This window comes from Lissotriton helveticus, chromosome 5_1, assembly GCF_964261635.1.
Source record: "Lissotriton helveticus chromosome 5_1, aLisHel1.1, whole genome shotgun sequence".
Taxonomy (NCBI): Eukaryota; Metazoa; Chordata; class Amphibia; order Caudata; family Salamandridae; genus Lissotriton; species Lissotriton helveticus.
The window spans coordinates 259,920,462-259,944,805 of record NC_136065.1 but is presented as its reverse complement, the minus strand read 5'-3'; the positions used below and the strand labels follow the sequence as shown (position 1 = coordinate 259,944,805).

Below are 24,344 nucleotides of genomic sequence, written 5' to 3'. Positions count from 1 at the left end.
TTTGCAGTCTGGCTATGGTTCATTTTGTCTCCCTCTATTTCAGTTAACTCACTGAAGCTTACCAGTTCTTTCCCCATCTGCCCATAATGGGTTCACATCAGCACCGGTTTCTGGCAGTGTTTATGTGCCAGCTCAAAGAGTTGCATAGTATTTCACCGAACAAATCATTTAAGCAAAGTTGGTGAAATCCAAATTACTTGCCAAGGAAAAGTTAAAGATAAACCCGCTTCACTCACCCCCATTTCAACCACCTCCTCCGCCACTCCTTGTTTTCACCCACACTCCTCCCTCATGTCCATTTTATAGGCAAAGGGACATTAAATTATTTTTGCCCAGAATCACAGGCTGCTGAGACGATGCAGAGACTTGAACGTGGATCCACAGGTCCAAGTTGCCAGCTCTGGCCAGACTGCCACATCCATGTCACTCTGGGGATATCTTTCTGGGGTTGGACTTTGACCCTTCCACATTCTGTCCTTCTCATCCTCCATGAACAGTTCCTTGCCTACCTGTGCAGCCTTGTTGCCATGGCAGGCACTATCTGGTGCTATAGGTGGGAGAGCGGCTGAAGTAAGTGCGAACCCCCAGAAAGGGCTGGTTCTTCGACTGTCTTCGTTCAATCACTTTTTGAAAATGTTTCAATATGAAGAGAAGTAAGGGGTGGAATCTTCCTATGGAGCACGAGTGGCACATTTATAGATTAAAGGCATTCGGGTGACTTCTCGGGGAGGGACTTGTGAGGATAAGTCTGTGGTGCATTAAACAGTTGGTGGAAGCTCACGCTACCTGGGCACAGCGGGGGCTCTGCTGGGAGAAGCTCCGACAGAGGGTACTACTGCGGGAAGCTCATACTAAGCCTGAGGGCATTGCAGGGAGAAGCCGACGGTGTGGAGAACTCACACTTGGGGCGCGTGTGGCTGAGGGCACTGTTGAGGGGATCTCAATAAGGGGACTGAAGCAGAAAGCTCACTGCTGGAAGAAGGTCACACTCAAAACACTGCTGAGAGGAACTCAGTAAGCTTACTCTGAGGCCGCTCCTGAAAGAAGTTTACATACTGGACACTGATGAGAGAAGCTCACACAGAGAGCACTGCTGGATGCCGCGTAGACAGAGCGCCAACCGAAGAAGCTCAATTCGAGGGCATTTCTGAGGGATTCTCACACTAAGGGAAACTTACACGGAGCACACTGTTGAGGGAAGTAGGCCATTTCTATGGGAAGCTCACACCGAGGGCACGTCTGATGGAAGCGCACAGTGAGGGCCCTGTTGGGAGAAGCTCAAAGTAAAGGTACACCCAAGAGAGGCTCACACTGCCTATGCACCGGTGCGGGGCGCTTGCAAGTAAAGGAAACTCAAATAAAGCACACTGCTGCAGGAACCTTACACTGAAGACACACACTCCATAGGCACTGCTGAAGGAAGCTTGCATGGAGAGTACTGCTGAGGAGGCTCTATTTGAGCACACTGTGCTGTGCTTGCAAAATCTCTTGTCAAGAAAAAAATATCTTACAGGAGCTTAAGCCCATCCACTACTTATCTTTATTTACCGTTGGTTGGGTCCCATGTCACTCTTGTTTCCTTGCTTTCTGTTGGTCAGCGCCTCCTCCTAGCTTCTTCCTCTTGGACTTCGAGTCTTCGTCCTGCTGTGGAGCTTGGAACTTCCTGTGTACTTCCAGTGGAAGTACACTGGCCACTAGCTCCAGCAGCTGCTCTTTATTTTTTTTAGACATGCATGAGCCGAGTTTAACCCGCCCTCTCCTGGTTTTAACCCCACACCAGCCGCTGCTGTTTTTAACCAACCCGGCTGATTTTAACCCACACCTCCTCATCCTGTGGCTTCACCGACCCCCGTTTCAGTCACCCTCCTGACCATTCCTTGTTTTCCCCGCGCTCCTCCCTCGTGTCCTTTTATCTCCATTCAGGTGTATATGTATATGTATATGTATTGGGGGGGATTTCCATAGCACAAACAACCCAAAAGTTTTGAAGCGCTTAATATATGCACCAGTTATATTACACACAGGCACGTTCATTTTTTTTGTTTTTGGGCACGGGAAGAGCAAGTGATTTCCCCAGAATCACACGATGTTGATCCACCTCAAGACTCCAACCAGTTCCCCAGTTCCAAGATCGGCGGGTTGTGGTTGCTGCCGTGCAATAGGACTAAAAAGTAGATACACATCACAGCACTTATTTTCTTTAGGGGAAGCCATGCTGGGCATTAGCTTGCGCAGCATGCCTAAGAAACATTGACAGAGCCAATAAATCTCACAGAGGCGAAACATATTGGCTTTGCCAAAGCTGGCAGGGCCGGCCTAAGGCATGTGCAAGCTGTGCACCTGCACAGGGCCGCCAAACCCCAGGGGCCGCCACGCCAATATATATCCTTAGATACATATTGGCGTGGCGGCCCCTGGCAGGGATTTGGCGGCCTCGGGCCCCCTACCTACACTTCCTGCTCAGGGCCTCCGTGAGCTTAGAGCCGGCCCTGAAGCTGGTTAGCTTTATTGATTCCAACAAACGCTCAGAACAAGTCCTTAAACTAAAAACAATAGGACTAGTAGAACAATTTTGGGCAGTAGAAAGAAGTTTAATTTTTTTTAAAAACTCGGCAAAAACAAGGAAAACAATATGGGCAGCTAGCTCTTTAACTCCAATTAAGCAATGTCAACAATCATTAACATCATGTTCAAACATTTGCTGCAATTTAGAGAGACAGAAGGCTCTGGCGGCACGAACAGGCACCAGCAGAGAGATACGTGCAGAAACAGGTGCCAGCCTCACCACAAATCTGCAAAGCATTGCACAAGTAGCATTAGGGTGCAGACATGTTGTATAATCCTCACAAATGCAAACCAAACGAGTACGGCTACACAAAAACAGCACAGGAGGGTACAGCTATGTTCCCATTTCATTCACAATCAAACTTTGGAGCAGCCAGTGGTGTACGGCCCACTGCGTAAGGCATTTGAAAAGAACAAGAAAAGAAAAAAAAATACAACGCTCCAGGAAAAGTATGGGTTGTGGGGACGAGCTGCTGCTGACGCAGTTTATCATGATAGGCTCCCAAACCTTTCCTGTCCAGAAACAAAGAACAGGAGGTCGGAGACGAGAATCTCCCCTTACAGAGAGTTTGTCCACAGACCCGACGTGGTCTGTAATGAATACGCAGCCTGCACCAGATGGGAAAGATGCGCCGTGGGCTGGTGTATCACACTGCAGCCAAGGAGGGGGGAACCGTCGCCGTTTCAAATTCCTGCTCAGGAACTGCGGCTGAGGAAAGGAAGAGTTACTGCATAGTTAAGCAGATTATTTCCGACTCCCCCCACAGGGGCGAAACAATTGCAAACACAGCCAACTATGAGGAGAGTTCGCGAGGGCCGTTCTGTCAACGTTTGGTGACATATAACAGGGAGCTATGTAGCATGTTTTCCTTTTACTTATAATTAAGCGAAATAAGTTTTACACGGGAGAACAGTAAAATTAAACACATTATTTCTTAAAAGGTAAATTTGTGAGGTATATGGCATCACGCGTAATTCAGGTGCGAGACTCCGGAGAACGGCTTTATTTCAGCTGTGTCCCACCTAACACTGCCTCCACTCCAATATAAGTCCATGGGGAAATACATTTCCCCGATATTTTTTTGTTACCTTTCCAAACGTTGGCATATGTTGTGCGAGCCAATATGATCCCGTGGGTGACATAAGAATGTTTAATATTTCAGAGACAAAACACCTATGTGCCTTTGCGACAAAGACAAAACACCTATGTGCCTTTGCGACAAACAGCACCCACTGATATGGGAGAAAAAATTAAGAGATGCTTCAACACGATTTTAGGACGCCTACAAAAGTACCCTAAAAAAGGCTAGCAACATGCAAGCGAGCATGAGGGGACACCCAATATCAATATGTCCAGGATACCTCATTAAAAATTGAGCCCTGGCACAAAAATAAAAACAAGAACCAAGCCCAACAAGAAATAGTGCAAGGATCTCGCCGAAAGGAAGATAAAAGCCAAATAATGTAGACCAGGCACGGCATGATTCCAACCAGGAAGTAAATAATACAGGCGACAACTACTCCAGACAGGATACCACAGAACGATGAAGAGGGCAATAATTGCATCGACTAAGTAAACAACCAGCGGAGGGAAATGTTTACATTCTTCTGGAAGCTACAAGCCAGCACGCCTGATAAATGCCACCTGAAAAATGCCCTGCAGCTATGTCAAAAGCTTAGATATACATATATTTTAAGAGGCGGTCATAAAATAATAAAGGAACTCTATTTGCTTGGCGACAACACTACCAATTCTGTGGAACAGGCGAGGAATTAGGTGTATTGTTCGACAGAGCACTAGCATTTGTCCCACAAATCAGTGCTGTTCTAAAAGGTACACATTTCCACTTGCGGGATAATGTACACATCTTCCAGTTCAAACGACTAAAACAGAGGCAGAATCTTGGCAGTACCGAACCCTAAGTTTAACTATGTCTTACATTTCGCCAGAGAAGACAACCTAGACACCTATTTTTAAGGGAAATAATACAAAGGTAATGGTGAGTAGTATCAAGAAAACCTGTGTGGCAGGATTTCAGATGAGAGCATAGTAAAATGGAGCTTAACCTCTTACTCCCCATTAACTCCACACCGAACCTCAATAAATAACATTTCTGCCATCCATTACTTTAATGTAATATCTGATAAATTAATTATGTTTCCTGTTAACAGACAAGTATCCATTTACATGGACCTTACTAAACCTAACAAATTGCATATATCTATCTTCCAGCCACAAGTATAATGCACTGTATTCCATGATGCTACAGAATTACTGGCAATATGTTGGGGGCGATATCTTTGGACTACTGATAGCCACGCAGAGAGCAAGTAAAGGGTGTTGCACGATAGTGGCAGCTGTAGGAGCTATGCATAGTTAAATGGGCAATGTTTGGCAGGAAAAAGAATAGGCATTATTGCACATAAGAGAGAGATGGGAGGCTTTAATGAGAAAAAAAAGATCATAACAAGCAAGTCGGGATCGAGAAGTCGAGTGAATAATTTATAGGAGGTTAACCAGCCAGAAGCATCCACTTGAAATATGAGCAATTGAGTCTTATACATTGTGCAATGGATAGCAAGTCTTCGGAAGCACAAAACGTGAAATGGTTTCACTGGCAGTTCTCGCAAGCAGCGACTTTAGCCCATTCGTGATAACATGTTTTGAATGTAGAATGGTAGTAGTTCAGTTGTGCACTTTCCTTGCTGGCTACTGTGTCCAATGACTGGCACTTTAACAAGCAGCATGAAGATTTTGCAGGCAGCAGGTCAAGCCAAACAGTCTCAGAACATTCCTTTTACAAGCTAATATAGTAATCGGTTACACCCCATACCTATCTGGGCATTATTAACTCTGTAGAGTACTTCCCGGTGTGGCTTATTTGAGACCCTTTTAAGGATGAGCAGAACAGCACAAACCTGCATGGAGAAAAGTTGCTGAAGATATTATTGAATAATATTTAGTGCAACGCTGTTGAAGTGATGGGCTATTGGAAATAAATTCATTTTCCACACACCCGATCCTAACTCCACACGGAAAACTCTCATCCAGACATTAGTATTAAGCAAACTGGATTACTGCAACGCCCTGCTGGTCTCAGCTAATGAATCTTCGCTGGACCGGTTGCAGAAAGTCCAGAACACTGCAGCTCGTTTAGTCCTAAATGTCCCTGACAGAACTGCCTCCCTTCCACTTCTCCAACAGCTTCATTGGTTTCCGGTGCCCAAACGCATTAAGTTCAAAATCTGTTGCACCGTCCATATAGCTGTGTATGGGAGAGGCCCAGCTTACCGCGGCGTGAATTTTAAGCGATATACCCCTATCAGGGATCTTCGCTATGGAGCCAAATCCCTTCTAGTAGTTCCTCGGATAAAGAAGGAGAGGATGGATGGGAAAACTTTTTCGTACCTCGCTCCCTTGTACTGGAATCAGCTCCCTATCCCGCTGAGGCAATGTCCGGACCATCTTCAATTTAGAAGGCTTCTTAAAAGGGTTCTGTTTTAAGACTCGCATTGTGTCAGCTTTCTGTCTATGTCCGCAGCGCAGCGATACCCCTTCGGGGGTGATTCAGGCGCTATACAAAATTCATAAATAAATAAATACGTTGTTCTTGTGTAACAGCAGGTACAATATATTTTAAGTGGATTTAACAATTTAAAAAAAATATCCAGCTATTGATGCCCTCCACACCCCCACACCAATTCAACTGTCTTGAAGCTGATGTCTGATTTGGCAGGGTAATAAATATATAGAGCAGGATTTGGCTCTAATCAGGAGTATTACTCTCTCACCTCATGCTATTTGCTTTTAAGTGCATCATTCCACCTACTATGGGGAACTTGCACTCCAATGCACGAGGGTCTATTTTACATCTTAAAAGGATAATGAATAGTCGCAGATTGCAGTCTTTAGATTACAGATGTATTGTAGACTGAAAGCAATCATTTTTAGGTCTCGCCTGTCGATGCGCATGCGCATCGAGCAAGCGAGACTATAGGGGCTCATCCAGACTTTATCTAACTTTCAAGGAATCGTGGCGATTCCTTGCAGTGCCCGTGACTTTTAAGCTCAATGCGCATGTGCATTGAGCTTAAAAGCGCGTGCACAGCCGCCCGCATTCCTCCGACACCTTTGAAGTGAAACTTAGCTTCACTTCAAAGGCCCGGCTTGTTCACACCCACATGCCGCTCTGCCCCGCTCCGCCCCCTCCCCTGAGTCATCCTGCCTGCCCCTTCCCGCCGTGTCGCATTTCTCCTCCCCCCTCCCCTCTCCCCTCTCCCCTCTCTTCCCTCCGTCTTGTTTTCTTTGATGCTGGTATTGCTGGCAGCGGCATTGCGCTTGGAGGGACAGCAACAACATAAAACTGACCATGAAGTTAATCACAGGACCCTGCAGCCGAAGGCTTCGTGCACTGAGCCCTCCCGGCATACACATAATTTTATCGCTCTCTTTCTCTCGCGCTCTCCCTACATCTATAGCTCCCCCTCCCTCTCTCCTGTCTTCCTCTGTCTCACTCTAACTGTGTTCCTCCCTCTGTCTCACTCCCCCTCTCTTTTTCCTCCTCTCTCCCTCTCCGTCTCGCAGCTTAGATTCACGTTTCTGCCTGTTTCACTCTCTCTTCCAACTCTCACCCCCCTCTCCATTTACTTACACAAATCTCGCAGATACCCCAAGCAGCGGTGCACGCAGTACCAATCCTTCTGTTATGCCACATCTCGCAGCTTAGATTCTTTCGCTCTTTCTTTTAACTCTCCACGTTTCTGCCTGTTTCACTCTCTCTTTTAACTCTCACCCCCCTCTCCATTTACTTACACAAATCTCGCAGATACCCCAAGCAGCGGTGCACGCAGTACCAATCCTTCTGTTATGCCACATCTCGCAGCTTAGATTCATTCGCTCTTTCTTTCAACTCTCCACGTTTCTTCCTGTTTCACTCTCTCTTTTAACTCTCACCCCCCTCTCCATTTACTTACACATATCTCGCAGATACCCCAAGCAGCGGTGCACGCAGTACCAATCCTTCTGTTATGCCACATCTCGCAGCTTAGATTCATTCCCTCTTTCTTTTAACTCCCCACGTTTCTGCCTGTTTCACTCTCTCTTCCAACTCTCACCCCCCTCTCCATTTACTTACACAAATCTCGCAGATACCCCAAGCAGCGGTGCACGCAGTACCAATCCTTCTGTTATGCCACATCTCGCAGCTTAGATTCATTTGCTTTTTTTTTTAACTCTCCACGTTTCTGCCTGTTTCACTCTCTCTTTTAACTCTCACCCCCCTCTCCATTTACGTTTCTGCCTGTTTCACTCAGCCACGCAACGCCACTCAGGCACGCAACGCCACTCACGCACGCAACGCCACTCAGCCACGCAACGCCACTCACCCACGCAACGCCACTCACCCACGCAACGCCACTCATGCACGCCACTCACACACGCAACGCCACGCACACATGCAACGCCACTCTGCCACGCAACGCCACTCAGCCACGCAACGCCACTCAGCCACGCAACGCCACTCAGCCACGCAACGCCACTCAGCCACGCAACGCCACTCAGCCACGCAACGCCACTCAGCCACGCAACGCCACTCAGCCACGCAACGCCACTCACCCACGCAACGCCACTCAGCCACGCAACGCCACTCAGCCACGCAACGCCACTCAGCCACGCAACGCCACTCACCCACGCAACGCCACTCACCCACGCAACGCCACTCACCCACGCAACGCCACTCACCCACGCAACGCCACTCACCCACGCAACGCCACTCACCCACGCAACGCCACTCTGGCACGCAACGCCACTCTGGCACGCAACGCCACTCTGGCACGCAACGCCACTCACCCACGCAACGCCACTCACCCACGCAACGCCACTCAGCCACGCAACGCCACTCAGCCACGCAACGCCACTCACCCACGCAACGCCACTCACCCACGCAACGCCACTCACCCACGCAACGCCACTCACCCACGCAACGCCACTCACCCACGCAACGCCACTCACCCACGCAACGCCACTCTGGCACGCAACGCCACTCAGCCACGCAACGCCACTCAGCCACGCAACGCCACTCACCCACGCAACGCCACTCACCCACGCAACGCCACTCAGCCACGCAACGCCACTCAGCCACGCAACGCCACTCACCCACGCAACGCCACTCACCCACGCAACGCCACTCACCCACGCAACGCCACTCACCCACGCAACGCCACTCACCCACGCAACGCCACTCACCCACGCAACGCCACTCTGGCACGCAACGCCACTCTGGCACGCAACGCCACTCTGGCACGCAACGCCACTCTGGCACGCAACGCCACTCAGCCACGCAACGCCACTCAGCCACGCAACGCCACTCAGCCACGCAACGCCACTCACCCACGCAACGCCACTCACCCACGCAACGCCACTCACCCACGCAACGCCACTCACCCACGCAACGCCACTCACCCACGCAACGCCACTCAGCCACGCAACGCCACTCAGCCACGCAACGCCACTCAGCCACGCAACGCCACTCAGCCACGCAACGCCACTCACCCACGCAACGCCACTCACCCACGCAACGCCACTCAGCCACGCAACGCCACTCAGCCACGCAACGCCACTCAGCCACGCAACGCCACTAATCACACACAGCCTGTCACATTAGGCAAAACACTGACTGCCACCCTTATACAGCACGTGCGACTCAAACGCAATCTAAGATCATAGCACTTCGCCACTACAGCACCAAACTTTCAGGAACAACTTCAAATTGCACATTTATTTGTACGCAAACAGGCTACACTTTACAACATTCACCCGCAGCTTTACTGGCACACATTAAGTAATCCAAGTTACTAGCTGACACACGAAAACATCTGCTCGTACAACTACTAGTATTACCTTTCCACAAACACGCACCCAATAACACATTAGCCAGGATTTGCGGCCTACAAAAATAAACACTTCACTTTACAGTTACTACACTATTCCCAGGCACATTGTATCATTCGGGAGAATAGTACAGCCATAAACCGTTCGCAACACTTCGCCACACCACAAAAAAATTTTCATGCACACATTCCACGAACAAGGGCACTTTCACACACACCATCTATTACATGGCTACTCACAATCTTTCTCTCAGGGGACAAATTTAATGTTTACTTTGTGTCCAAGGACCGCATCGGTGGGGGCAGGGTCAGTGGTTAAGGGTCGGGTCTACAGCAACAACATAAAACTGGCCATGAGGTTAATCACAGGACCCTGCAGCCGAAGGCTTCGTCCACTGAGCCCTCCCGGCATACACATAATTTTCTCGCTCTTTCTCTCTTCGTCTCCCTCCCTCTCTATAGCACACTAATCACACACACCCTGTCACATTAGGGAAAACACTTCATCTTACACTAATAACACACAGCCTGTCACATTAGGCAAAACACTGACTGCCACCCTTATACAGCACGTGCAACTCCTACGCAATGTAACATCAGAGCACTTCGCCACTACAGCACCAAACTTTCAGTCAGAACTTATAATTGCACATTAATGTGCACGTAAACAGGCAACACTTTACAACATTTACGCAGAATGCATTCATTCGCAGCTTTACTTGCACAGTTAGTAATCCAAGTTACAACCTGACACACGGAAACAGCCGCTCGTACAACTACTAGTATTACATTTTCACAATCACACATCCAATAACACATTAGCCAGGATTAGCTGCCTACCCAAAATAAAACTTGACCTTACACTTAATACACTATTCACAGGCACATTGGAACATTAGGGGGAATAGTACAGTCATAATCCGTTCGCAACACTTCGCCACACCACAACAAACTTTTCATACACACGATCAAGGGGAGTTTCGCCCACACCCTCTATTACATGGCTACTCACAAGCTTTCTCGCAGGTGAATAATTTACTGTTTACTTTGTGTCCAAGGACCGCGTCGGTGGGGGCAGGGTTAGTGGTTAAGGGTCGGGGCGACAGCAACAACATAAAACTGACCATGAAGTTAATCACAGGACCCTGCAGCCGAAGGCTTCGTGCACTGAGCCCTCCCGGCATACACATAATTTTATCGCTCTCTTTCTCTCGCGCTCTCCCTACATCTATAGCTCCCCCTCCCTCTCTCCTGTCTTCCTCTGTCTCACTCTAACTGTGTTCCTCCCTCTGTCTCACTCCCCCTCTCTTTTTCCTCCTCTCTCCCTCCCTCTCCGTCTCGCAGCTTAGATTCACGTTTCTGCCTGTTTCACTCTCTCTTCCAACTCTCACCCCCCTCTCCATTTACTTACACAAATCTCGCAGATACCCCAAGCAGCGGTGCACGCAGTACCAATCCTTCTGTTATGCCACATCTCGCAGCTTAGATTCTTTCGCTCTTTCTTTTAACTCTCCACGTTTCTGCCTGTTTCACTCTCTCTTTTAACTCTCACCCCCCTCTCCATTTACTTACACAAATCTCGCAGATACCCCAAGCAGCGGTGCACGCAGTACCAATCCTTCTGTTATGCCACATCTCGCAGCTTAGATTCATTCGCTCTTTCTTTTAACTCTCCACGTTTCTGCCTGTTTCACTCTCTCTTTTAACTCTCACCCCCCTCTCCATTTACTTACACAAATCTCGCAGATACCCCAAGCAGCGGTGCACGCAGTACCAATCCTTCTGTTATGCCACATCTCGCAGCTTAGATTCATTCCCTCTTTCTTTTAACTCCCCACGTTTCTGCCTGTTTCACTCTCTCTTCCAACTCTCACCCCCCTCTCCATTTACTTACACAAATCTCGCAGATACCCCAAACTGCGGTGCACGCAGTACCAATCCTTCTGTTATGCCACATCTCGCAGCTTACATTCATTCGCTCTTTCTTTTAACTCTCCACGTTTCTGCCTGTTTCACTCTCTCTTTTAACTCTCACCCCCCTCTCCATTTACGTTTCTGACTGTTTCACTCAGCCACGCAACGCCACTCAGCCACGCAACGCCACTCAGCCACGCAACGCCACTCAGCCACGCAACGCCACTCACCCACGCAACGCCACTCACCCACGCAACGCCACTCAGCCACGCAACGCCACTCAGCCACGCAACGCCACTCACCCACGCAACGCCACTCAGCCACGCAACGCCACTCAGCCACGCAACGCCACTCAGCCACGCAACGCCACTCAGCCACGCAACGCCACTCAGCCACGCAACGCCACTCACCCACGCAACGCCACTCACCCACGCAACGCCACTCACCCACGCAACGCCACTCAGCCACGCAACGCCACTCAGCCACGCAACGCCACTCAGCCACGCAACGCCACTCAGCCACGCAACGCCACTCACCCACGCAACGCCACTCACCCACGCAACGCCACTCAGCCACGCAACGCCACTCAGCCACGCAACGCCACTCAGCCACGCAACGCCACTCACCCACGCAACGCCACTCACCCACGCAACGCCACTCAGCCACGCAACGCCACTCAGCCACGCAACGCCACTCAGCCACGCAACGCCACTCAGCCACGCAACGCCACTCACCCACGCAACGCCACTCACCCACGCAACGCCACTCACCCACGCAACGCCACTCAGCCACGCAACGCCACTCAGCCACGCAACGCCACTCAGCCACGCAACGCCACTCAGCCACGCAACGCCACTCACACACGCCACTCACACACGCAACGCCACGCACACATGCAACGCCACTCAGCCACGCAACGCCACTCAGCCACGCAACGCCACTCAGCCACGCCACTCAGCCACGCAACGCCACTCAGCCACGCAACGCCACTCACATACGCAACGCCACTCACCCACGCAACGCCACTCACCCACGCAACGCCACTCTGCCACGCAACGCCACTCAGCCACGCAACGCCACTCAGCCACGCAACGCCACTCAGCCACGCAACGCCACTCAGCCACGCAACGCCACTCAGTGAATAATTTACTGTTTACTTTGTGTCCAAGGAACGCGTCGGTGTGGGCAGGGTTAGTGGTTAAGGGTCGGGGCGACAGCTACAACATAAAACTGACCATGAAGTTAATCACAGGACCCTGCAGCCGAAGGCTTCGTGCACTGAGCCCTCCCGGCATACACATAATTTTATCGCTCTCTTTCTCTCGCGGTCTCCCTACATCTCTATAGCTCTCTCTCCCTCTCTATAGCTCCCCCTCCCTCTCTCCTGTCTTCCTCTGTCTCACTCTAACTGTGTTCCTCCCTCTGTCTCACTCCCCCTCTCTTTTTCCTCCTCTCTCCCTCCCTCTCCGTCTCCCTCCCTATCACCCTGCATCTCACTCCCTTTCTCTTCCTCTCCCTCCATTTCCCTTCCTTTCCCTAACTTTCCCTTCCTCTCTGTTTTTGTATATAACTCTCCATTTGTCTCCCCTTTATTCCCTCTCTATCTTTCTACATTACTTGCACACTAACTGGGTACATTTTCAATATTACACGCACAGCGCATTCATTCTCAGATTCAATGCAACACATTAACCAGTCCAAGTTACAAGATAACACACACACATTTTTTTACGTCTCTCAGTATGAACTTTTCACGCACTCACTCACTCTCTCTCTGTCCCCCTTTTCCTAACACTCCCTCTCTCTCCCTCTATCATCTCACCCTGCCTGTGTGCCACCCGTGGCGCATACACTCACAGCAGCACTAGAGCTCTTAACAGGTCTTTAAAACACTATTTACATGTTAATGTGCCCTTTATGTGAAAAATTCGAAAAAATCTCTTCTAAACATTATGTATTTTTTTTCTCCTTTCAGATTATTAAAACAACAACAAAAGAAACAGAAGTTAAGGTAAATACTACTTTGCCACTTAGTTTAAATTTTTTTAAAAGTTCTGACCTTACAGTCCCCAAAAAAATTTGTTAGTTCACAAACCTTCTTAATTTACATTTGTTGATAACAACATTTCAGTATAACTTATAAAATGCAGAGATGCTTGAAAGCAAGTTACCATCAAGGGAATAGCAAATTTAATAGCAAATCACAAGGTAAGCAATGCTTACCAAATAGTGCTTTTGCTGTCTTGCACAATTTATGCAAGCCAGTAACTACTTGGAACTCTAATGATCTGCATTATATCATGGACCGTGGGGACGCTTTATATCTCCAAATGCATTCTATTAACAACGAAACACTTATGCATCCAGATGACCTGCCAAGGTATATAGACCACAATCAAGAGATATATTCACTTTTGCTACGGAATGCTTACTACGGTGATGTCCTTAAACGTTTTGATAAAGCCTACCCAGATATTAGCACAGCATTAAATGTTACTATTAATAAGCACTGTGGTGTTCTACTTTGTATGAATGTTTATGTAATAGCTATTTTCAAACATATGCAATCATACTTTGTATTTGATTCACATAGTAGGGACCATGAAGGCATGCCTCATTCAAACGGAACATGTGTTACAATTGCATTTAATTCGTTTGAAGGCCTAATTCAATATGTTATGAAACTAGCATATAACTTTACACATCAGGCTGAGCAATGTGTCCAATTTGAATTAACACCAATAGATATAAAAGTCATTCAAAGGAAATCCTTTACAAAAGCACTTACTGTGCATAAAAAAAATAGTCACCTACCGCAAGAAAGAAAAATTTGGGTACATACTACTGAATGTACTCCTAATCAGACGATAACATCAACATCAATGTCTTCTGATGATTTACTGAATAAAAGTAAGGGAGGGAATAGCAATAGTAATCATTTAGCACAATTACCAGGTAATAGTAAAGCTATACAGGGAACAAATAAACAGTCTCGGAAAAGAAAAAGGGATTCAAGTACATGTCCAACTAAAGTTGTACAAAGAAAAAAAGTTAATACAGCTGAAGAAGACATTACCAACAGTCAACTAAGTGCTACTGATAATAACATCCCCATCTTCACGCAGGGCCAAAGACAGAAACGAGGTAAACAAATCCATACAATCATTCGCAAATTCCACCGGGAAATATTGCATGGCCCAGAGTACATTTGTACTCTTTGCAATCAACTGTGGCATAAACAAACGTTGCAAAATATACGCAGTGTTAGCCAATCTGAAATTTTCAAGAAGTGTAACATTAGTAACAAGAAAACCAATTTTATATGTAAGACTTGCTATTATTACATTCGCAAAAACAAAATACCACCATGTTCTATTGTAAATGGCATGGGCTTCCCAAATGTACCAGTTGAATTAGAATTATATGATTTAGAAGAAAGATTAGTTTCACCTAGGATACCATTCTTACAAATTCGGAGTCTGCCACGCGGTTTTCAAAAATCATTATCAGGAGCAGTAGTTAATGTACCTGCAGATGTTATGACAACTGTTACAATTTTACCAAGGCAAATTAATGACGCCATGACAATCCCAGTGAAATTAAAAAGGAAATTAATCTATAAATCATATACACATTATGAGAATATTAGACCAAATACAGTAAAAAAGGCAGCTACTTGGCTAGCTAAAAATAGTACAATGTTTAATGAATATGGTGTTACGATTAACCCTGACTGGGAGTATATACCTCCAGAAATAGAATCTCACAATGAGACTTCTGAGACAAACAATTCATCTGATAGTTCTGACAACATAGAAGCTGGGAATTTGGATACTATGTTAACTAATGAAACTATTACTAGTAATTCGCTGAATGTGTTAAGTTTCGCTCCAGCTGAACATAACACGCCAAGAGGTTTATATGAGGATAAAGATTCAGAGTTTTTGGCTTTCCCTACTATTTTTTGTGGTGAACGAAGGCCTAACAATAAGGAAAGACACATACCGGTACATTATAGTACTATTTGCCAAGCAGAGTTAAGGAGTTATGATAGAAGAGTCGCTAAATCTATTAGTAATATGTTTTTTAAACTGAAGAAATTACATATTAAGCAGATCCATGGTAAAATCAACATTTCCATCAGAAAACATTTTACAGATGGGAATAAAATAACTGCTAAAGACATTAAATGTAATATTGCCAATGTTTTTCAGTTTAATGAGGGGTACAAAGTATTAAAAACTATACGCAGTTCACCTCCATATTGGGAAGGTTGCAAAAAAGATATTTTTGCAATGATAAGGCAACTTGGCATACCCACTTTCTTTTTGACTTTATCTGCTGCTGAAACAAAATGGCACCATTTAATAAATATACTATTGAGAGTTAGAAACTTAAAGGAATGTACAGAGGAAGAATTCTTAAACATGTCTTGGGAAACTAAAAGTAAATTAATACAAGAAGATCCAATAACATGTGCAAGACAGTTTGACTATCAAGTTAGGAAATTCTTTAATTGTGTTTTGCTGAATGGCACTAATCCAATTGGGGAAATAGTAGACTACTTTTACAGAGTCGAATTCCAACAAAGAGGTTCTCCACATATACATGCATTACTCTGGGTAAACAAAGCACCATTGTATGGTGTTTCACCAGTCGAAGAAGTCAATAGCTTTATTGACAAATATATCACTTGTCATAAGTCTGAGGACCCTCTTTTACAACCGTTAATAAATCTACAAAGGCATGGTCACACCAAAAATTGCAGACGTAAACAGCAACGGACATGCAAATATCAATATCCCAAATATCCAATGTCAAGAACGCTCATATTAGAGCCATTAACACTTGAGGAGACAAATAAGCAATGGCAAGATAATATGAAAATAATACATGAAGCTATGAATAATACTACTTTTAATACACTTTCTTTTGAGGACTTTTTAGAGTTCATTAAAATGGATGATAAAGAATATATTACTTCTATACAAACTAGCTTACAAAAAACAACTATTTTTTTAAAAAGAACACCAGGCGAATGCTTCATCAATAACTACAATAGTACTCTTTTAGAAGCTTGGCGAGCAAACATAGACTTGCAGTTTATACTAGACCCTTATGCTTGTGCAGTCTATATTATCTCATATATCAGTAAATCGCAAAGAGGAATTAGCAAACTTCTAGCGCAAGCTGCTAAAGAGGTAACAAGCAATAGTAATATCAAAGATCAACTTAAACACATAGGAAACAAATTCCTCAACTGCACAGAAATTAGTGCTCAAGAAGCAGCATATCTAATTCTTCAAATACCATTACGGAAAAGCTCACGATCATTTGTATTTATTAATACTAGCCGTCCAGAGAAAAGAACTTATTTAATGCGCGATATCGAAACTATTAATAACTTGCCCGAAAATTCAACTGACATTCAATGTGAAAATATTATTATTAAGTACTGCAAACGGCCACAATCATTAGAGATGTGCACGTTAGCAGACTATGCGGCTGATTTCAACTATGTGAAGAAAAAAACACATGGGAAAGAAATAAATGATTGCGAAGATTTACTTGCAGAACAAAACTTTTACAGCTCAGATGAGGAAGAATTAGAAATAGAATGTAGTCACGGAAATAAACAACAAAAGAAACAGAATTATGATTATGCTTTAAATAAGCGCAGACAAGGGAAAATAATACGCTTTTGCAGATTTAGCAAAAATAATGAACCAGAAGAGTATTATAGAGAAATATTAATGTTACACTATCCATGGAGGGAAGAAGAAAAAATACTAATCAACAAGGAAACTTACTATGAGAGGTATCTGGAAGTTAAATCATTTGTTGACACACAACTAAAAATCTATAACAAACAGCATGGCGAAGTTACAAACATTATTCATGAACAGTGTCATGAAAATGTAATTTCACCTCCTCTATCACCAACTGTTAATATACAGACAGAAGACCAAAATCCAGAACATAATAATAGATATGATTTGGCTCTAGATTTAGGAATTAGAACTACAACTGAAGAACAAAGCTTAACTAACGTTATTTTACCCAATGAAAAATACCAACAACTTATGCAAAACTTAACGGAGGAACAACTTAATTTTGTTTACCATCACTTGCATTGGTTTAAAACTACAAGCACTCCATGCTATACTTTTTGCACTGGAGGGGCTGGTGTTGGGAAAAGTTTTGTAATATCTGCACTATATCAAACTTTACTACGCTATTATAACACTAAGGCCGGTGAAAATCCAGATAATGTTTATATCTTACTTACTGCTCCAACAGGAAAGGCTGCCCATAATATTAATGGAAAAACACTGCATAGCACTTTCAAAATACCTGTGTCGCAAAGTTTGACTTATAAACAACTGAGTCATGAACATAGAACTGCTCTACAAATGGAAATGATGCATGTTAGAGTTGTTATTATTGATGAAATTTCAATGGTAGGACACAATATGTTGAATTTTATACATAACAGGCTTCAAGAAATTAAATCATCTAATGAACCATTTGGAGGAATTTCTATTTTAGCCATTGGTTACTTTTACCAATTAAAACCTGTATTTGACAGATACATTTTTCAGGATTCTACACAAATGTATGGTCCTTTAAGTGCTAACTTATGGAAAGAACATTTTAAAATTTTTGAATTAACAAAAATTATGCGCCAAAAAGAAGATCTACAATTTGCTGAATTACTAAACCGATTGAGAGAAGGCAAGCATACTGAGGAAGATATTTCACAAATTAAGCAAAGGGAAATACAACCTGATGAGACTTTATTAGAAACAATTCCATATATCATGTCAACTAATCTAGAAGTTAATGAAATTAACCAAAAGGTTTTAGAACAACATTGCAAAGATTATCCAGTCTACATAACAGTAGCAAGCGATAACGTCAGTTCAGATTTGTCTGAAAATGTGAAAAAAACCATTCTTAAGCAACTGCCCAAAGATCCACAGAAAACAATGGGCCTTTCACATACATTACACATTGCCTTACAACTTCGTTATGATTTAAGTTGCAATGTGGATGTCAATGATGGTTTAACAAATGGCGCAACTGGTGTTGTACAATTAGTTGAATTGATTAACAATACACCTATTATCGTTTGGTTGTTATTTGACAATCCCACTATAGGACAAACAACCAGACAACAATATAAACACTTATTTCATTCACAAATACAAAATACATGGACACCAATACATGCTATAGCTAGACATTTCCAATACACTAAAAAATTTATTACCATTATACGCAAGCAATTTCCTTTACGCCAAGCATCAGCACGCACTATACATCGCACACAAGGTGCAACTCTCGAACCACTTTATATACACTTTAATAACAGCAAGATTCATCATTTGCATTATGTTGCTATTAGCAGGGCAAAATCAATACAAAATGTATATGTACACAATTTTGATGAACGTAAAATTGTAGTACATCCACAAGTTAATGAGGAAATGCACAGATTAAGGACAGAAATGCCACTTGAAATACATATCCCACAGTTACATACATACAGTGCACATTTCAATATCATTGCACACAATATCAGATCACTACAGAAAATTTTTCCATCTATGGTAGCGGATAGCAATATATTACAAGCAGACATTATTTGCTTAACTGAGATCAACACTACAAGAAATGCTACAGCTAATGATTTCACGATAGAACAATATCATCACATTATATTTGATAAATTTCATACATACAACACAAACCATGGAATGATTATGTACTACAAAAAAGATTTATTTATATTGCCTATTTATGAGACACTTGAAGGGATTGACATTTTACATTTTACTCTACAGATTGGTAACACAGATTTCCTTATTATTATTTTATACAAACCACCCCTAAAAAGTATAACTTCTCTTTTTGATTTCATCACAAATATTACGGATTTTTACCCCACACACAAATTCATTATTATAGGTGATTTCAATGTGGATGTATCTCAACAAAATGCAAACAGCAAGCAATTACTTGGATTCTTTGAAACGCAATTACAATGTCAACAACTCATTAACAGTTACACAACTAACTACCAATCCATTTTAGATCATATATATACAAATGTCCAACTACACAACTATGGTACTTTAGAATGCTATTACAGTGATCATAAAGCAATATGGGTTTGTATTTAACATGTTATGTCACATTTTCTATTTCAGATGATGTCTATTGAAGAAATTATGAACATTAATACCGATGACAACAAACCATACCAGAAACCAATAAGAGTTAATGTCATCAACTGCTCAGGGAAAACTACGTACAAAAATGCTAAACAAGAGCAGAAAATTTTATTCCATTTGGCTTTAGCAGATAAAACTGGAACAATAAAATGTACTTGTTACCAAGAAAATTTATATGAGCAAACGAAAAATAACTGTGGACTACTGATACGAAACTTTATTATCAAAAACAAAACAATTTTAATTACAAAACAAACTAAAGTAACCAAATTTCCTGCAATGGCAATCGAGGATGGCCTGATCCAACAAGCAAACAACATTTTGCATCCGCCTGCACCATCGGCTTCTCCCATCAAGGAAATAAAACGGGCAAGTCTAAAAAGCCTGATGACCGTTTCAGGGACAATAATTGCCGTAAGTATGAACACAAACATGTCATCATGTCAACTAAAAAAAAATATTGTCTCGCATTTGAAAAGTTGGACTTATTAGTATTGTAAATGACATATCTTATTTATTTTTTACTTTTTTAAATTGCAAGTCTAAATAGCACACCTATGTCATGTGACAGGCAGACCTGCTCTTAGAGCAGGTATGCTTGCCACATGGCACCTGTGCCCTTTTTGGGGATGCCAGAGGGTGTCAAAGTGACACCCCCTGCACCCTTCTGAATTCTTTAATTACCGATTCGGTAAATAACAAATCGATAATGCCTAATCATTCCTATGGGCTTCAAAGCCCATAGGAATGAATGGGCATTACCTATTCGGTATTTACCGATTCGGTATTTTAAGAATTGTTAAGGATTCGGTACGAATACAGATGTTGGGACCTACATACCATTTACCCATTTTTAAATACCAAATCGGTATTAGTCGGTATTTCAAAATAGGTAAATGGGATTTACCTACATCGTGCCCTTAGTAACTTCACTAACAAGCTCAAAAAAGGTTGCATTATACACTCTTTCACACTATGTTGAAAGTAAGAGTTTTGGGAAATATAATAGGCCAGTGCTTTGGGCTATACTACAAATTCAAGTACTCTCCACAAAGCCTTTTTTTTAAAAAAAAAATGCAATATGGTAGAAAGGATGTTCATTTGGGTCGTGAAATCTAATACATTATATTGCCAGTCATACAACGCATCTACTACTATGTGGTTTTACTGTCACTATTTTATAGATTTGCTCTTTTTGGGTGTCCCAAAAGAACGCAAAGACTGTCTTTACATCAATGCCTCACCCTCAGTCACCCTGACTCACCCTCAACACCCCACCCTCACTCTCCCTCAACACCTCACCCTCAACAATTCACCCTTAATGCCTCACTCACCCTCAATCTCACTCAACATCAATCACCCTCAACACCTCCTCCTCACTCATCCTCAATCACCCTCACTATCCCTCAACACCTCACACTCAAAAACTCTACACTTCTCCCTCAACTACTCACTCACCCTCACTCTCACTCAACACTTCAACACCTCAGCCTCACCCTCAACATCAATCACTCACCCTCACTCACCCTCATCCTTACTCACCCTCAACTTCTCACCCTCACTCACCCTCAACACCTCACCCTCACTCACCCTCAACACCTCACCCTCTCCAATTCCCCCTTAATGCCTCACTCACCCTCAATCTCACTCACCCTCAATCACCCTCAACACCTCCCACTCACTCACCCTCACTCACCCTCACTAGCCCTCAACACCTCCCCCTCAAAAATTCTACACTTCTCCCTCAACTCCTCAGTCACCCTCACTCTCACTCAACACCTCAACACATCAGCCTCACCCTCAACAACTCACCCTCACTCAATCACCCTTACTCACCCACACTCACACTCATCCTTACTCACCCTCAACTTTTCACCCTCAATCTCTCACCCTCAACACTCCCTCACTCTCACTCACCCTAAACACCTCACCCTAACTCAGCCTCACTCACACTCACCCTCACATAACACCTCATCTTCACTCATCCTCACTCACCCTCAACCCCACCCTCACTCACCCTAACCCTCACTCACCCGCAACACCTCACACTCAATCACTCACCCTCACCCTCACCCTCACTCATGTCATCATATGTAATAAAAAAATGCATACTTGCCTTACACACACAGTACACCCAAGCAGCGGTGTACGCACTACCAATCCTTCTGTTATGCCACATCGCGCAGCTTACATTCCTTCGCTCTTTCTTCTAACTCTCCACGTTTCTGCCTGTTTCACTCTCTCTTCCAACTCTCAACCCCCTCTCCATTTACTTACACAAATCTCGCAGATACCCCAAGCTGCGGTGCACGCACTACCAATCCTTCTGTTATGACACATCTCGCAGCTTATATTCCTTCGCTCTTTCTTCTAACTCTCCACGTTTCTGCCTGTTTCACTCTCTCTTCCAACTCTCACCCCCGGCTCAATTTACTTACACAAATCTCGCAGATACCACAAGCAGCGGTGCACGCACTACCAATCCTTCTGTTATGCCACATCTCGCAGCTTAGATTCCTTCGCTCTTTCTTCTAACTCTCCACGTTTCTGCCTGTTTCACTCTCTCTTCCAACTCTCACCCCCCTCTCCATTTACTTACACAAATATCGCAGATACCCCAAGCAGCGGTGCACGCACTACCAATCCTTCCGTTATGCCAGATCTCACAATCTTCCATCACACATGGAGCTGGTACAGCACAGGCAACGGCAATGCAAGCTTCACTCAAACACGGAGCAGGTACAGCACAGGCAACAGCAGTGCAATCTTCCCTTACACATGGAACAGGTACAGCACCGACAGCAGCAGTGCAAGCTTCCCTCACACACAGATCAGGTACACCACAGGCAGCAGCAGTGCAAGCTTCCCTCACACATAGATCAGGTACAGCACAGGCGGCAGCAGTGCAAGCTTCCCTTACACATGGAACAGGTACACCACCGACAGCAGCAGTGCAAGCTTCCCTCACACACCGTCACACACCCTCAGCTTCACACACCCTCACTCACCCTCACACACACACACACACACACACACACAACAACAAAAAGAAGAATAGAAATTAACTATCCTAATCCACACTCTAACTCCTAGATTTAAATCCTGAGTCCTAATTCACCCTACAAATACACTCTTTCACTCTATGTAGAAAGTACGCGTTTTGAAAACTATAATATGCCAGCGCTTTGCTGTATACTACAAATACAAGTACTCTCTACAAAGCCATTTTTTGCAAAAAATATTGCTATCATTTAGGAAGGATGTTCATTTGGGTCGCTAAATATAATACATTATATGGGCATTCATACAACGCACTAATAATATGTGTTTTTACAGTCACTATTTTATACAATGCTTACTTTTTCTTTAGGAAGAGAACGCAAACACTGTGTTTACCTCAATGCCTCACCCTTAGTCACCCTCACTCATCCTCAAAACGTCACCCTGACTCACCCTCAACACCTCACCCTCAACACTTCAGCCTCAACGCCTCACTCACCCTCAATCTCACTCACCCTCAATCACACTAAACTCCTCACCCTAACTCACCCTCACTAGCCATCAACACCTCCCCCTCAAAAACTTTACCCTTCTCCCTCAACTCCTCAGTCAACCTCACTCTCACTCAACACCTCAGCCTCACCCTCAGCCTCACCCTCACTCACCCTCAACACCTCACCCTCACTCACTCACCCTCACTCACCCACACTCCCCCTCATCTTTACTCACCCTCAACTTCTCAACATCAATCACCCTCAATCGCTCACCCTCAACTCCTCACCCTAAATGACACTCACTCAGCCTCACTCACACTCACCCTCATCCTTACTCACCCTCAACTTCTCACCCTCACTCACCTTCAATCTCTCACCCTCACCCTCTCACCCTCGCTCACCCTCACTTACATTCACCCTCACACTCACGTAACACCTCATCCTCACTCACCCTCACTCACCATCAACTCCTCACCCTCACTCACTATCAACACCTCACACTCAATAACTCACCCTCACCCATGTCATCATGTCTACTTAAAAAATGCATAGTTTACTTACACACACATTACACCTTTAGTAACTTCAATAAGTAACTCAAAAAAATTAGAATTATACACTCTTCACACATAGTAGCAAGTATGACTTTTGGAAACTAAAAGATGGCAGTGCTTTGGTGTATACTACAAACACAAGTACTCTCTACAAAGCCATTTTTTCAAATAAACAATTCAATCTTTTAGAAAGGATGTTCATTTGGGTCGTTAAATGTGATACATTATATTGCCTTTCATACAAGGCACTAGCAATATGTGTTTTTACAGTCACTATTTAATAGAATGCTTTCTTTTTGTGTAGGAAGAGGATGCAAAGACTGTGTTTATCAATGGGCAAGATACCCCACTCAAATCGATTACAATAAAAGATGCAACTGATGATATAAAAGTGACACTGTGGAGAGAAGCGTCACAATTTAAAATACATATTGGGAAATATGTTACCCTGACTCACGTCACTGTACATGAATTCAATTGCCAAAAAATATTGAATACAACGCGCCATAGCAAAATGGAGGTAAGCACAACAAACAAAACTTTTGTCAACTATCTCTGCTCAGCCACTCTTGGACTTTCACCCAGTCTTGCCCTTTCACCCACTCTGCCCCTTGCACCCACTCTGGACCTTTTACATTTCACCCACTTGGGACCTTTCACCCACTCGGGAGCTTTCACCCACTCGGGAACTT

The 24,344-nt window shown here is 44.2% G+C and overlaps 2 protein-coding genes across 3 annotated transcripts in view; one reads left to right on the top strand and one right to left on the bottom strand.

The window, feature by feature from the left end:
• The window catches only part of TPRN (taperin), a 186,548-nt gene that overhangs the window by 127,849 nt on the left and 34,355 nt on the right, over positions 1-24,344 (bottom strand). The gene's annotated exons all lie outside the window — the stretch shown is intronic.
• LOC144756440 (uncharacterized) overlaps positions 1-24,344 on the top strand; it is an 89,301-nt gene that overhangs the window by 64,100 nt on the left and 857 nt on the right. The window contains exons 2-4 of the mRNA XM_078646279.1: positions 13,343-13,378; positions 19,581-20,018; positions 23,957-24,172. Of these exons, the coding sequence (XP_078502405.1) occupies positions 13,343-13,378; positions 19,581-20,018; positions 23,957-24,172 (690 nt within the window). The remainder of the gene's footprint in view (positions 1-13,342; positions 13,379-19,580; positions 20,019-23,956; positions 24,173-24,344) is intronic.